We start from the raw sequence: 16173 nt of genomic DNA on the forward strand, positions 1-16173 counted from the left end.
GCGGCATGTGGGATCCTCCCGGACCGGGGCACGAACCCATGTCCCCTGCATCGGCAGGCGGACTCTCAACCACTGCGCCACCAGGGAAGCCCCTACTCTTTATTATTAAACTGACTTTTTCTTCAAGGGAGTCTTGAAAACTCAGTCCAAATTACAATAAACACAGTAAATATTTTCAACGTCCCATCTTCTGTGCAGCAATATGTCACCTCACTGCTGTTGGAGAAAAGAACCAGGAAGCTTTCCAGTCTCGGATTTGTCATAATGGCAATTGCCGGAACGCCCAAGTTCAACTCATCTGCTTAGATTGATTCTTTAACTTAATTTCCTCTAATATACCTGCCTGCCAAACACAAACGTCCCCTTAGATGCAGCAAAGGGTAATCAAAAACCCAAATCGCTTCCTGGATAGCTCTTTTAAAAACACAAAAGTTGTACTAGTCTCAGGAAAGGCCTCAAATCAAGTTCTTACATGAAGAGACCAGTACGGTTTTAATGCTTCCAGGGCCCACAGGGCACCTCCTCGTAGGCCCAGGTAGCTGGGATGTGGCGGTCCCTGCCCCCCACCGGAACTCGGAATTCCCACACAACTGTGGACCGCCCCCTCTGCCGACCCCCTTCCGCTGTCCAAGTCCACTACCCACAGGTGCGAGGGGCGGGGGCGTGTAGAGCCTCCGCGGCACAGAAGTGCTTTCATTTTTGGATTAATGTTCCTAAACTTCGGGAGAGCGAGAAAGGAGCGGACGGACAGGGGAAAAGGTGAGAAAAAAGGTGGGATGTTGTGGCGCCAAACCACCGTTTTCTCGCCCCGTCTCTCTGGCCCAGGCGCTGAGGTAGAGGGTGCGCCAGGGAGTGAAGTTCCCTCCTCACGCCCAGCCCGGCGCCATCAATAATCCAGGTAGAGCCCCCGAGCGCGCGGCGCGCCACCTCAGCGAGGTTTCCCGGGCCCGGCGTCCGCGCGCCCTTCTCTCCTTCTCTGACGGCGCCCGGCTTGTGGCCCCGACCACCGCGGTGCTCCCCGCTCCGGGACACCTCCACTTGCCGTGGTCTGAGCCCTGGGCGAGGTCGCGCGGAATGCAGGAGGGTACGGCCACCACTCCCGACGCGGCACGCCCCGGAGCCGGGCTTCCGTGGGGCCCCAGCCGTCTGTGCCCCCCGCCCGCGCCGCCCCCGCCCCACCGTGGCGGGCGGTGTAGACCCTCAAAGCCCAGTGCCCCCTCAGCGCTCCGCGCACTGGCAGCGCCGCACTCACCCCATCCGCGGGCCAGGCGTGCAGCGCCCAAAAGCAGGACCCCCAGCAGTCCGACCGTGACCCTGCAGTTCAGGCCGGCCATGGTTCCGTGGCGCCTCGGTCTCGGCGGAGAAAGCGAATGTAGCCCGTGATTCGGAGCGGCGGGCGCGGGCCCGACCCTGGCACGGGCTTCTGTCAGTTCCGTCCCGTCTCGCTCACCTGAGCGGGGGCCGGACTGGCCCTGGCTCCGCCTAGCGCCGCGGGAGCCCTAGCTGGCTGGGTCAGTCCCCTCCTCCCTTTCCTCCTCCCCTTCCTGCCTCTACACCCGCCTCTCTCGTCCAGAGCAGTGGGACCTGTAGCCACCTTCCGAGGCCTAGCTGGCGCCTCTCTCAAGACTTTGTCTACAGGCGCGAAGGTCGCCCTTGGGGAACCCAGTCAGGCCTCCTTTTACTTTCCGGGCGACAAAGGAGGTCACTGTGCCGCGCATTTTTCCGGGGGATCATGTCTGTGGATCATCAAGTCCTGGCTTCTGCCTCTGCTTCCTCATTTGGGCTGGAGGCTTGCTGGACTTTAACGCCGGTGCTACAGCTATTCTTTGCAAAACTGTGAGCCTGAAGCCAGCTCCAGGCACTTCACAGACGGTATTTCTAGTGCTCACAGCAACCCTTCCATGTAACAGTTGAAACATTTACTGAGTCACTCAACCTGCCCAAGGTCACCAGGCCAGTTAGTAATTTATGGAGGCAGGATTTGATAGCCCCTGAAGGGGTTTCCACAAACGGGGTTGCTTTGTTACATTTTTGAAGAGTGAATGAATGAGTGAATAAATGCATGAGGCTGCAGAGGGCCAAGAGAAGAAACCTGAACAGGTCCACAGAGGCCCCTTCCTTGAGTTGTGAATAGTATGTATGGTACTAGCGTGAGGCATTTACTCCAGTCGTTGGGCTGTAAATCAATGGCGCTGGGTATCTTTTCCTCCTCCCAGCTGCTGGTGTGCCATATTTCTCTGGTTTCCCAGGTCCTATAGATTCTCCTTACCCCCTGCAGACCACACACCATGTCCAGGGTCACAGGGCCACAAGGAGAGGCAGTGGATGGTTCAGGGACTCTCAGCTAGCAGACCAAGGTTCTGCCAAAATGACTCCAAGGGCCCCCCTGGGTCTGTCTGTGCCAGTGGGCAGCCAGAGGCTGGGCCAGGGTCACCCAGAACAACCTGGAAGAAGAACACATGAAAAAGCATTGGTCTACGTTCAGCTCCCACTTTTGTTTGATTCTTGGGGGAACTGAGCTTCTCCAGGCTGTCGCTACACTCATTGGGAGCAGGGCTGAGAAACCATCTCTTAGGAGCTTCATCCCCTCCTTATGTGTATCTTCAATGATGAGAATAAAGCAAACTCTGCCCACAGTCCACGAGGGAGGCAGGGATGTCCAGGCTGCGGACATGACTGCCCCCACCCTTCCATCTATGGCAGGGCCTGGACTGTGAGCTGGGGGGAACATCAGAGTTTACCTTCCAGTTCACTTTCTGCCTCAGGCAGACAGATGGGGAAACTGAGGCCTAGAGGGAAGGAAGAGGATGAGAAAAGTAGTAAAGCTTTTGGTGCTCCCCAAGGAATTGAGGGCAGCTTCATCAAGAGAAAGAAATTTTCAGAAAATCTAAACATCTTTCAAATATGTTTATGGTAACAGGAGAGTAAAGCAGATTTTGTCTGTTTTCCTAATTCTAAGCAGGCATATATACCCCAGCATCTTTTCCTAGCATCCATAACACCATTGTTTTCCACATATGGTGATGATGATGATGATAATGGCAACATGTTGAATTGAAAATACTGGAAATATTTTGTGACAACTTTAAGCCTAAGGAACAAGTAATTTCTTTACTGTATAATTTTCTGAAGTTTGCTTAACTGGTCTCCCTGGGAGGGTGAAACTAACTTTCTGTAAATGACATGAGTCAATAATTCTCAGATGTGAAGGATTAGTGATGCTTCCAGATAATGGCAGCAAAGAGAAAGAGATGAGGAAAGTGGGGAGGCACTTCAGCATCCTTTGCATGACAACCCAGCTACATAGTTGAATTCAAGATGTCTTGAGGTAATAGCTTGGTTCTTGGAGTAGAGTGTAATCAAAGCATTGCCAAATTTTGGAAATGTCTTGTCTTTACAAACTTGGCTGAATGGAAGGAGTCAATTTTAAATGGTTATTTCTGAACTGGCAGAAATCCAGGCAGCTGCAGTCTGTTGCCAGAGAAAAATGACATTGAAAGATGAGTTTTAAAACAGACTATTCTATCTAATTTTGACCCCTCTGGAAACCCTACAAAAACTACAAAACAGGAATTAAAAAAAAAAAGACATAAGCCTACAAAGACAGCGAGAACAGACAGAAGACAACAGCAGGATCCTCTTGGAAGCTGGAAAGCAGATGGACAAGTGGTAACTGTAAGCCAGTAATGGGGAAAATTGAGAAGTAGCATGATTTATATGATAGAATTCTCAAAAAGAAACAAAAACAAAACAAAACAAAGCAATAAACCAACCCTAAGGAACTGGCAGCACAAGGTATTCTGGAATGGGAGGGTGAAGGAGAGGCTAAAACAAGCCCGGGAGAAAGCTGTTTGAAAAACACTATAGTTAGATCTCTGGAAACTGTACTCCATTCCTTCTGGCTGGGCAACTGTCCCTCAGCAGAAGTCTGAAGCATTGTTTTCTGAAGAGGTTAAAACTGAGGGAGCTGGGCTGAGGAGTGCCAGGCATAGCTGAAGGCCTAGGAAACATTCTGAAAAATAGGTAGATAAAAGGAACATATGCATTCTCTATGCTGAGCTCCCTAGCCGACAGACCCCAACTTGCCTCCCAGATTGCAATAGTCTCAGTCCATTCTGGAGATAGAAAGAGTCTTCTTCTGGAGAATCTGACCAGCTCAAGGGGAAAGACCTAAAGATACAGATGTTTATCCCCATCAATAGGCTGACCATATTGCTACAATGATGTTTCCAGTTGGTAAGCCCCACCAATTCAGCTTTTTGATCTCTCACATTTAAATATGACCAGGGGGTAGGATTTCAAGACATCTGAGGAAAGCATCTAACATGATAGAGTCAAAATCAACCAACTAACTAAACAGAAAAAAGCAACTTGGAGAAGAGAGACTATATAAGGAGAATAAAACAAAACAAATCAAAGCAAAACAATTACTAACTTCTTTAGAAAGGTAGCAGATAACATTGTATCTATGCAGTAGGAACAGGATTTTATAAAAAATGAATATTCAGGGACTCACAGAAGAGTTCTTAGAAAAATTTTAAAACTATAGTAGACATTAAAAAATAAATAGAAAAGTTGGAAGATTTCCCAGAAAGTAAAGCAAAAAGATAAAGATAAAAAATAGGAGAGAAAAATTAAGGTAATTAGAGGTCCAGTTCTGGAGATCCAACATCTGAATAATGGGTTTCCTAGAAAGAGAGAGCAGATGAAATAGAGACGACATCATCAATAATATAATTCAAGAAATTTCCCAGGCCCAAATGACATGAGTTTTCAGATTTAAAGACTCATGGAGCATCCAGCACAATGGATAAAATAGGCTCACATCAAGGTACATCACAGTGAAATTTCAGGAACCTATGAATGAAGAGAACATTTTATGATTTCCAGATAATTTCCAGGGTCTCATGAGAAGAAATGAAAATCAAAATGGCTTTGCATTTCCCAACAGCAACACTAGAAGCTGGAAGACAATGAAGCAATACCTTCCAAATTCTGAAGGTATAATAGCTTCCAACTAAGAATTCTATACCCAGCCAAATTACCAGTTAAGTGGTAAGGTTCTGATGTAGACATTCAAAATCTAAAACAAAAACAAAACCAACAAAACCTCCAAACAACAAACTCCCACACACCTTTCTCAGGAAAATACTGGAGGATGTGTTCTATTAAAACAAGAAATGCATGAGACACAGAGAGGAGTGAATGCAGGTGTGTGGGGCTGAACTTAATGACCTTAAGAAAAAGAATACAGAATTACAAATAGAAAATCAAGTGGGGAAAATGATTATTTATTTAGAATAAGTAAAGAAATGACAACAAATCACAAACTTGAAAAAATTGAAAAATACCCCAAATGTTACAAAAAAAAAAAAAGTGATGTCTTCACAATTAACTCACTGGTACAGCTCTATATCATTCATTCATTCATTTCTTCAGTTCATTTTGCTTCACTGATGTGTGTACTATCTGTTCTGGAACTTCCAGATTTCATCAAGATGCATCGGATAAGGTAAGATGCAATCTTTATTTGTTGGCACACCTTAGACATATGAATTCACACAGAAATACTCAGTGTTTATAGAAACATTACAGTGTTGTGCCCTACAAATACAGGAATTCTTACAAATTCTATATGTGTGATTCTTATTAAAGACCAAAATAGTGTGGGACATTTATAATTTTATATGCTGCATTATCCATTTATTTCTGACAGAAAATAGAAACCTTCATTTTTGATAAGACATGATGAGAACTGCATGTTCTGCTTCAAATTTTAGTTTTGATAATTGGAAGAATTTTCCAGACTAGCTTCTTTGATTCCTCCTCCTCCACTATCCACATACTTCTGGTTGGGCACTGTAGGACACATTCATAATATAATACCATCTCTGACCTTGCTCCTTTTGGTCACCTCACCTGATGAGTCAGCCCAGTGGATGGGAGGAGTATTCCTGGAAGCCGCTACTACAGCATGAGGGCAAGCAACGACACGAAAGTGACCGTGCATTATGTAAAGATATCCTAGCAACCCCCAATTAAATGTATCTCCAATTCAACTTCTCCTTAGCCAGATCCCAAAATGCCCATAGCCACTCAATCCTGCATTGCATCAGGGGAGGTGGGATAGAGGGGAGGTGGGGGAAAACTCTTTGCAGTTGAAATACATGCCTTTGCAAATTTTACAAGAAACATGACCAGATGAGCACATGCCTTTGGAAGGGCTGCACAGTGATATTTGAGCTTTCTTATCTTTATGATGTATTTGCCTCTGGACACAAGAAGCGCAAGATCCAGCTCAAGGGAGAGGTAAGGAATTTCCAGGTTGATGTGCACTAGGCTTAGAGAAACTGGAGACCAGATTGAGTCAAGTTGTAAAATGTATGGCCAAGGATTGTGGAAGTCCCTCCTGAGCGAACCATTGCACAGAATAAAATCAAATGGAGTCATTACATTTGTTGATGAGATCCTCAAATAATAACAGTGTTTGGCCAAGATGTGCCTACTCCACACCTCAGCATACCCATGCTCTTCAGATGCACTCGGGCCACACGCGGCTGAGCAACCAGAGACAAGGAGCTGGCACCGTGGAGTGACACAGCAGCCCTGAGGAATAAACTTTTTTTTAAGCTTCTGTGATTTGGGGCTTCCAGTCCCCTGTAATGGAACCTCATCCTTAGGCAAGCACAGGATATTTTTCCGGTGCCGTGGAATGTTAAGGGAAAGCAGACCCAAGTGATTCACTGCAAAAAGGAATTTGACCTAAATGAGAGAGGTGGAATGGCTCAATGACTAACAATGCGATTCTGCAGTCAGATGTCCTGGATTCAAATACAGGCTCTGCAACCTACCAGCTTGTGCAACTCTATATATGCCTCAGTTTCCTCACCTGCAAATTGGGGCTATGAGAGGACGTCCTTCAGAAAGTGCTGTAGAGATTAATGAGATAATATATGTAACAGGTTTAGCACAGTGCTTGGCACATAGTAAATGCATAATAAAGGTGGCTGAGTTTGCCTTTGCTATGGGGGTTGGTATGACAGGAGAGGGTATCAGCTTGGTGGGGGCGGAGGGGAGGACTCTGGAAAGAGAGGTCTGGAGACCAACTTCTTCATGATCTCATTCAAGCACGAAAGCGTCAGTTCCCCAGGACAGGAAGTTGTCTCGTCTTTACTCATCTGGATGTTCCCAGTGCTGAAAACAGTGCTTGGTACGTAGTCACTGCTCAGCAGATAGTTGGGGAATGAATGGATTCATCAAGCCAATGAATGCGTGGATGGCCCTGCTAACCCGGCCAGCTGAGCCTGGGGAGCTCCTTGTAACTTGGGACCCTGAAAAGATGAATGCCAAGTGTTCATTTTAAAAAGGGGTGGGCCCCTGGCTTCCAGAAAGAGGCCATTGTGGCCCATGCCAGGTGTCTGGCAGAGACCCTGGCCTTGTGGGACTGGCCAGTGTCTGGTGGGCCAGGACTTCATCTGGTTTGAACAGAGGGGTGGAAAGAACATCTGTCTGCATCAGGCAGCTTCTCTGAGACTTTGCTTTCCAGGGGATTAAGCAAGTTAACAACGGGGAGATTCTTTCGGTGCACAAACAGCCCTTACTGTCACTGTAATGCCAACCACTGTTTCAAGGAGAAAACCTCCCAGTCACAGTTTGGGCAGAGGCCCCTTTGTGAGCCTTGAAACAGAGGAGTTGGCTGTGGTCTGGGGATGAGATAGGTGTTCCTAGTTTGCCAAGTAATTTTTAAAAATTAATTTATTTAATTTATTTATTTTTGGCTGCGGTGGATCTTTGTTGCTGTGCTCAGGCTTTCTCTAGTTGCGGCGAGTGGGGGCTACTCTTCGTTGCGGTGCGCACACTTCTCATTGCGGTGGCTTCTCATTGCAGAGCACGGGCTCCAGGCACGCGGGCTTCAGTAGTTGTGGCTCGCGGACTCTAGAGTGCAGGCTCAGTAGTTGTGGCGCGTGGGCTTCATTGCTCCATGGCATGTGGGATCTTCCCAGACCAGGGCTCGAACCCGTGTCCCCTGCATTGGCAGGCAGATTCTTATCCACTGCACCACCAGGGAAGCCCAGTTTGCCAAGTAATTTGCCCAAGAGGGAACCATGTGATACAATTTCAGTCCTGGGATGAGTAAGACAAGGAAAATCCTCAAGGAGCAACTAGTCATGCTGCGGACCAGGGCTGTGTGAACGTGCATCTGTGTGACTCAGGAACTCGCCAGCAGGCCGCCAAGCACCTTCTGTGCTCACCCCAAAGTTACCTGAAGCCAAGGAATCCGCACTTCATCACCTCCCCAAATCATGGCACCTAGGAGGTCACGGTAAAATGACAGGGGAGGAAAGAGGAAACGTGAAGCAGGAGACAGAGCTCTCCTCTCCTCCCTTTTTAAGCCTGTGCAGCCAGCTCCCTGTAAGTCTCTTGCCCGCAGGGTGAAGAAAGCCAGACCCTGCCCTCCCTGGAGAGCACCGCCCTCGGATATGACCCATACCCATGTCAGGCCTGTGCTTGCCAGCCTTGTTTCTTTCTTTCCTATATTTTCACTTGGAGTGTGGGAGGAAAACGGTCTTCAGAATGCCTTCAGAGATGTTCTTCCCCCGGGAGAGGGAACTGAGTCATAACCACTGAGCTGGAGCCTTGGAGCTCATCTGGTTGTCACCTCCTGTTGGATGGAGTCACAGAGACGGGATGTGACACCGTCAAGGCACACAGCAAGTGACCTTCAGAGCGGAAGCCAGGTGTCCAGCCAGGAGTCTGTGAGCTCTCCTTCCTAAAAAAACTGGTCCAGGGCTTCCCTGGTGGCGCAGTGGTTGAGAGTCCGCCTGCCAATGCAGGGTACACGGGTTCATGCCCCGGTCTGGGAAGATCCCTCATGCCTGCATGCCATGGAGCGGCTGGGCCCGTGAGCCATGGCCACTGAGCCTGCACATCTGGAGCCTGTGCTCCACAATGGGAGAGGCCACAACAGTGAGAGGCCCGCGTACCGCAAAAAAAAAAAAAAAAAAAAAAACCTGGTCCAACTCTGCTGGCATCCTCATGCCCACCACCCACTCACCACACTACCACCCGCCTCTGACCTTGGCAGCTTGGCTTCCACCCCCACTGCTCTGCTGAAATGTTTCTCCTCAGAATGGCCAATGCCCCTCCCCATGGTCACACCAGGCCTGGTGACAGGAAGATGGTTTCAGAAGGAGGAGAGGATGGGGAAGGGGTGTGGGCTGAGGTTCTGAGACTTCCCTAGTCCAGAACTGGCTTGGGAGCTGGACGGGCTTAAAGACAGGGCTAACCCAACAACACCAAAGCCATTGGTCACTGCCTTTGCCTGCAGTGCCCTCCCACCCCACTTAATGGGGCTGAGAATCCAATCCATATCCTCAGGTGGCTCAGGTTGCACTTGTTGTGTAACCATCACCATCCACCTCCGGAACTTCCTGATCTTCCCACATTGAAACTCTGTATTCATTAAACAACCTCTCTCCATTCTCCCTTCACCACCACCACACCCCGTCCCCTGAGCAACCATTATTCTACTTTCTGTCTCTATGACTTTATTATTTTAGGTATCTCATATAAATGAAAACATACAATATTTGTCTTTTTGTGTCTGGCTTATTTCACTTAGCATAATGTCTCCAAGGTTTATCCATTTTGTAGCATGTGTCAGAATTTCCTTCCTTTTTAAGGCTGAATAATATTCCATTGTATGGATATACCACATTTTGTTTATCTGTTCATCCATCAATGGACATTTGGATTGTTTTCACCTTTTAGTTATAGTGAATAATGCTGCTATGAACATGGGTGTACAAGTATCTATCTGAATCCCTCCTTTCAGTCCTTTTATTTATGTACCCAGAGCAAAATTGCTTGATCATATGGTAACAACAAAACCATCACCACACCTACAAGTAAATGGATGATGATGCCATAATAGCATCAAATATCTAGTCAGTGTTCAAATTTACAGTTGTCTCATTAAAATCATTTTTAATAGTTTAGTTGTTTGAATCAAAATCAAAACATCCTTCCTGTATTGCAATTGATTGGTATGCCTTTTTTTTTTCTTTTTTTTTGCGGTACGCGGGCCTCTCACTGTTGTGGCCTCTCCCGTTGCGGAGCACAGGCTCTGGAAGCACAGGCTCAGCAGCTATGGCTCACGGGCCCAGCCGCTCTGTGACATGTGGGATCCTCCCGGACCGGGGCACGAACCCGTGTCCCCTGCATCGGCAGGCAGACTCTCAACCACTGCGCCACCAAGGAAGCCCTGGTATGCCTTTTTTTAAAATAAAATAACCTGTTTAGTTTGGAATAATTTTATATTTAAGTGGCAAAGTCAGTACAGAGACATCCCATGTACTCTTCACCCAGGTACCTCTAATGTTAATATCTTCCATAACATGAGAGATTGGTCAAAACTAAGAAATTGACACTGGTACTTTACTATTAACTAAACTCTAGACTTTACTTGGATTTCACCAGTTTCCGCACTAATATCCTTTTTCTGTTACAAGATTCCATCTTGGATACCACATTGCATTTAGTCATCATGTCTTCTTAGACTCCTCTGCTCTGTGACGTTTTCTCAGTTTTTCATTTTTCATGACCTTGACAGTCTTCAGGAGTGCTGGCCGGGTATCCTCTAGAGGGTTCCCCAGTCTGGGTTTGTCTGATGTTTGTCTCATGATTAGACTGGGGATATGGATTTTGGTAAGGACAGCACAGAGGCAGAGCACTTCATCGCATCCCATCAGGGGTGGGTGACATCCACAGGACACCACTGGTGATGCTCACCTTCATTTCTGGGATAAGTGGTGTCTCTCGGCTTCTCCGTCCTAAAGTTACTATCTCCCCCTTTCCCTGCTCTGTTCCTTGGAAGTGAACCATTAAGTTCATGGTATGTCTTTCAAATTCATTTTAATCAGTAGATTCCCCCGTCTCTTAATTTTTTCTCAAGATTTATTTGTTGAAGAAACTGGGCCATTTATCCTATTCCTTTGCCCTCTGCGGTTCCTTTAAACTGGATCTCGAGGCCTGATCTGCCTCATGCTTGATTTTTTCAGCAGGGCCACTGCACGGGTGGGGCTGTGGGCCTCTGTCAGGAGGCACCAATTGTCTCCTTTTTGTAACATTAGCAACTACTGATGCCCACTGTGTTACCTCAGTTCTGATACCTTTAGATTCCTCAGGACTAACCTTATCATGCAGGTAACCTTTCCTACATGAAGACAGTTCCTTTTCTTCCTTCAATACAGATAATAGATTTCAGCAAATCAAAGATAGCACCCATGGTAAGAAACATTATTGTTTCTGTGCAACCAAGAAAGAAAAAATGCTGAGAATTCACCTATGGCACATTGCCAGCCATAGAATACCAAGGTAGTGTTTTCCTTTTCCACTAACCTCATAGTTTTATTCTTTCCTCGGCTGAATTGTAGAAGTTCAGTCAAAGTCAGCGGTTGCTGGCGAATGGATGTTTGGGCAGCCCTTGTTGCAGGGGCATCGCTCACACCGGCTTTTGTGGTTCAGGTGTCACATTGCCTTCATCAATACCTGGGACTCAGTTTCCTCTACACTCCCTTGCGTTGTTGCTTGCTGTGTGGTCTGCCATCCTTTTGCACACTTCTCAGTGACAAAACAGCTTAATGGAATTCTGTTTCTTCTACGTCCTTTCTTAAGTCCTGTAAGCACTTGGTTATAGCTTTGCAAGAAAATATGGAATTGTAGTCATTCCTCTAAAGGCAGATAATTGCTACTGGGCTGTTACATTTGTGTCCCACTGCCCTGTTTCCATGCCTTCCTGTGCCCATGCCAACTGTTTGTTTCCACGGTGAATTATATTGTCATCTTTTTGACGATATTTTAAATGATAGTTAGACCCCGTATGCGTAGAACCAACCATGCATATAATGCAATGGAAGGTGATGCATTATGAACAGTGATGGTCAAGTGTGAGTGTGTCCAGTCATGATGGCCGCGCTGCCACTGGTGGGCAACGACTATGAGACGTGCCCCAGTTACAGAGATGTTAAAAGTTTTTAAGACATGTGCCTTGCAGTTGATGAAACACAGAGTTTCTGGTTAAGTGGCTGGCAAGAACCCCATTTTATTTATCTGGGTGATCTCCCCAGACCTTAGCTCAGTGTTTACAACTATTTCAAAAATATTTGTGGAGGAATGAAACCAACAGTAAGCAATATATATTTATTGAGCATTTACCAGGAACAAGGTCTAGTTGGGTTAAATACTTGAGAACCCAAACCAGTTCCCTTTCTTAAATGTTAATTTGCTTTTCCCCATTCTCATCACATTTCTGCAGCTGTTCTCGGCCAGGTTGAAGTCTTCCACTACTATATTGGTAGGCTTTCTGTTTCTTTTCCACTTGAGTAATAAATACACCCAACTGTCTATCTTAGATTTTCTACAAGAGTCCTGATTCCCATCTTCAGGTCACCTGAATGGATTTGGGGATCAGAAAACATGGTCATGTTCATGACCACCCTCTAGTTCATTTTCCTCCATGGACTCCCGACAAATCAGCTGGAAGATTTGCCTGAACCACAAAATGTCCGTGTCAGGATGGGTGATTTCCAGTTAAATTCAAGCAACATTACCTTTTCTTTTTTTCCCCACAGGACAGATAATTGTCTCTTTGGATTCTTTCCTTCTTTCTTTTCTTTTATTAATAGGCTTTATTTTTTAGAACAGTTTTAGATTCACAGAAAAATTGAGCAGATAGTACGGCGAATTCCCATGTACCCCCCCACGACAGTTTCCCCTATTAATATCTTATATTAGTGTGGTACGTGTGTTACAATTAATGGAGCAATACCAACACATTATTATTAACTAAAGTCCATATTCAGACATCCCTAGTTTTTACTAAGGATCCAGGATCCCGCATTACAATTAGTTATCATGTCTCTTAGGCTCCTCTTGGCTGATACAGTCTCTCTCCCTTTCCTTGTTTTTGATGATCTTGACAGTGTTGAGGAGTCTAGTCAGGTATATAGTAAGATGCCCCTCTATTGGGAATTGTCTGATGTTTTTCTCGTGATTAGACTGGGATTATGAGTTTGGGGGAGGAAGACCACAAGGTAATGACATTTTCACCACATCTCATCAAGAGTGCAAACTATCAACATGACTTATCACTGTTGATATTAATCTTGATCACGTGGCTGGGGTGGTGCTCATCAGGTTTCTCTCCCTGCCCCCACTTTTCCATACAGGACTCTCTGGAAGGGGGTCACTAGGCTCAGTCCCACATTAGGTGATGGAAAGTTACAATTCCTCTCATTTAGGGTGGAGCTTGGATTTCTTTTTCAGAGTCAACCTCCTATGTTTCTCTTATCTCTTCTTCCCTTGCCCTCACCTCAGTTCCCTCCCGAAGCCTTCTTCCGAGGTTTTTCTTCCAATGTCTGTTTGATGTTTTTCTCTTCAGATTTAAATACTCCTGGGTTTGGGCCTCAGTTCCCACATGCTCCTCTCTTCCTTAAAGTAGGTTTTTCTGAGTTGGTGCTACAGATCGCCCTTTCTCTGGGACACTCTGGTAGAAAAGGTTCTTTGGACCAATGCATGTGGAAAACGTTCATTCCTTACCCCTTCTTAGAGACTCAGAGCTCACATGAGCATAATAAAAGGTCTGACAAGAGTGGCAATAAAGAGGCCTGATTAACTCAAAGGTTTCTCAAGCCTATTTCACCTTGAAACTTTTACCATATTTCATTGACTCAGAGACACTCATTTTTTTTTCTCACATATTAACATTTTTGAAGTTGGGTTGCATCTTACAGATCATTAGATAAGAAAATAGTATGTTTCTTCTTAGAGGTACCTGCAATAATGGTGTCAGATACACTGATGGTATTTGAGATTTGAGGACATACAGTATTCATGGCACATCTATAGATATTCTTCAGAACCAGTGAAAAGTGGAAACTGAATTAAGAAGCTCAGCCTGCCAGGTCCCCAAACCCCACCTCTTCCTACTTGGATGACCTGCCTCCTTGATTTTAGGTATTCTTCAGTTTGGGGTACAGATTTCCTCTGTGAGATGTGCCCCAGGGCCCACTCCCCACCTGCTTTTGGCACAGCCAGCCATGACTGATTGGCTAGGCCAGTTTAACTTAAGAGTTAGGTATTAAGGAGTCCCTTGGCCACAGATCTAAGCTGTGTACTCTGATCAGCTTTATCATTAATGAGGTGCACTATTGTCCTTAAGGAAACACATTCCTAGACTGCCTGGCTTGAAATCTAGCCTGCTGTGTGATCTTGGGCAAGTCAGTTAACCTCTCTGTGTCCATTTCCTCACCAGTAAACTGGGGATAAATAATTGCATCTACTTGATAGGGTTGTTGTGAGGACCAGATGGGATATTACACGTAAAGCACTGAACCCAGGGCCTGGCACCTGGTAAGCTACTCTAAAACATCGGCTATTACTAGAAAGACAACATTTTTATCTTTGGTTCCTGGGTCATTTTTCAGGAATAAAAAAGGCTTGGAGACACTGACTAGCTTGGGTACTAATGGTGGCAGGAGGCAGTTGGTAGGAGGGCAGAAGAGAAATTTTCTGTAATAAATCACGGCCTGTGGTCAAGCTGGCCTTGGCCTGCTGCTCGGAGTTACTGACCCCAGCCAGAAGGTGGAGAGGAGAGAGCAAGAAAGTGATTCTCTTCCAACCAGCCCAGCCTCTAGAACAGAGGAACCTGGCAAAATAACAGCCTGAAGATTCAAAAGCAGTGAGTGGCATTTAGGCCCCAGGCGACTGGTTGTCTTCCAGGGTCCCCGCTGCCTGCTGCCATGTGCGTCACCTTGGGCAGGACTCTGTCCACTCTATGCAATCTCCGCAGTTTCCTCCTCCTCCCCTTATTATTCAGGACGTCTTGCTTCATATTCATTCCCCCACGGGTTCCATCCAATTTAATTGCTCTGTCACCAAAGATTAATCCCGACAGATAAGAAAAAAGACATCTGGAAATATTGACTCTGCTCCTTCTTATCATCCCTCCCAGGGCCTTCACACTTTCAGCGGCTTCGCTTCAATGCCTTGTCAGGTTGTTGGAGTGGCTCATTTCAGGGGGTGAGCTCTCGGGGGTTCTGGTGCCCAGCGCTCCTGGAGGCTGGTGGCTGTCAGGGTCTGGCCACCTGTTGCTGTGCTGAAAGGACAGAGCTGGGACTGGAGGCAGGGCCATCTGGGACCTCAGGTCCCATCCCAGGCAGGACAGTCCTTTGCCTTTCTGAGTTGCTAAGAGACAGAAAGACATCCGAGAGGCAGGCTACTTTAAAGAATATCATTTTTTAAAGGCTCATTCTAAATGGAACATCATCAGAACTTTGCCAAGATCTTCCTGGTTGTTCAGAAGATGGCCACTCTTTCTTTTTCTCACTCCCTTCCCTCTGTATCCCTGTCCCTTCACTCTCCTTCCATCTCTCTTTTTAGCTTCTGAGGGCTCTGTCCTTGCTGGTCTGTTGATGGGGCTGAGCAGGGGTCAGGGGTGATGGGGTGGCGGGTGAGGTCTCAGCCACAGGTCAGCCTGGGGACCCAGGAAGTGTTTGGGGAAACTGGCTTCACTTCATCCAACCATGTCTGTGTCATTCACCAGGTGGCCTCTTCAGTGAGCAAACTCTTACCCATGTGTAAAATAAAGTGATTATCTAGGGAACAAGCATCCACACTTTTCGTGATTGCCACTGGTCATTGTGTAGCCCTTTGCTGCTCTCTGGGTCCCGAGCTCCATATATATTTTTCATATGTGTATCTGGCCCTATATTTTATTTTTATACAAATAATAGCATATTATCACCTTGTTCTAGCCCTTGGGATTTTTTTTCTTTCATCCTAACAAGAGTCTTGATTATCTTAGTGTGTCTGTACATAGGAAGCAACATCAATCGTTTCGTTTTGTTTTAAACCACTTCACTAGATTATTCTTTTCAAAAAAAATTTTTTTAAATATTTATTTATATATTTGGCTGTGCCGGGTCTTAGTTGCAGCATGCAGGATCTTTTAGTTGTGGCACGTGGGATCTTTAGTCGCATCATGCGGGATCTAGTTCCCTGACCAGGGATTGAACCCGGGAGCATCTGGAGCGCAGAGTCTTAACCACTGGACCACCGGGGAAGTCCCCAGTCGTTTTCAATGCTTAATCAAACACTTCTGCTCTAGGGCAC

The 16173-nt window shown here is 46.3% G+C and overlaps 1 protein-coding gene across 1 annotated transcript in view; it reads right to left on the reverse strand.

Annotated features, from left to right (window-relative positions):
• The window catches only part of CDCP1 (CUB domain containing protein 1), a 54906-nt gene extending 53453 nt beyond the window's left edge, over positions 1 to 1453 (reverse strand). The window contains exon 1 of the mRNA XM_029244199.1: positions 1253 to 1453. Within this exon, the coding sequence (XP_029100032.1) occupies positions 1253 to 1334 (82 nt within the window). The 5' untranslated portion in view covers positions 1335 to 1453. The remainder of the gene's footprint in view (positions 1 to 1252) is intronic.
• Positions 1454 to 16173: the final 14720 nt, after the last annotated feature.

The sequence above is a fragment of the Monodon monoceros genome, unplaced genomic scaffold (assembly GCF_005190385.1).
Source record: "Monodon monoceros isolate NGI ecotype Baffin Bay Population unplaced genomic scaffold, NGI_Narwhal_1 Super_Scaffold_3, whole genome shotgun sequence".
NCBI lineage: Eukaryota > Metazoa > Chordata > Mammalia > Artiodactyla > Monodontidae > Monodon > Monodon monoceros.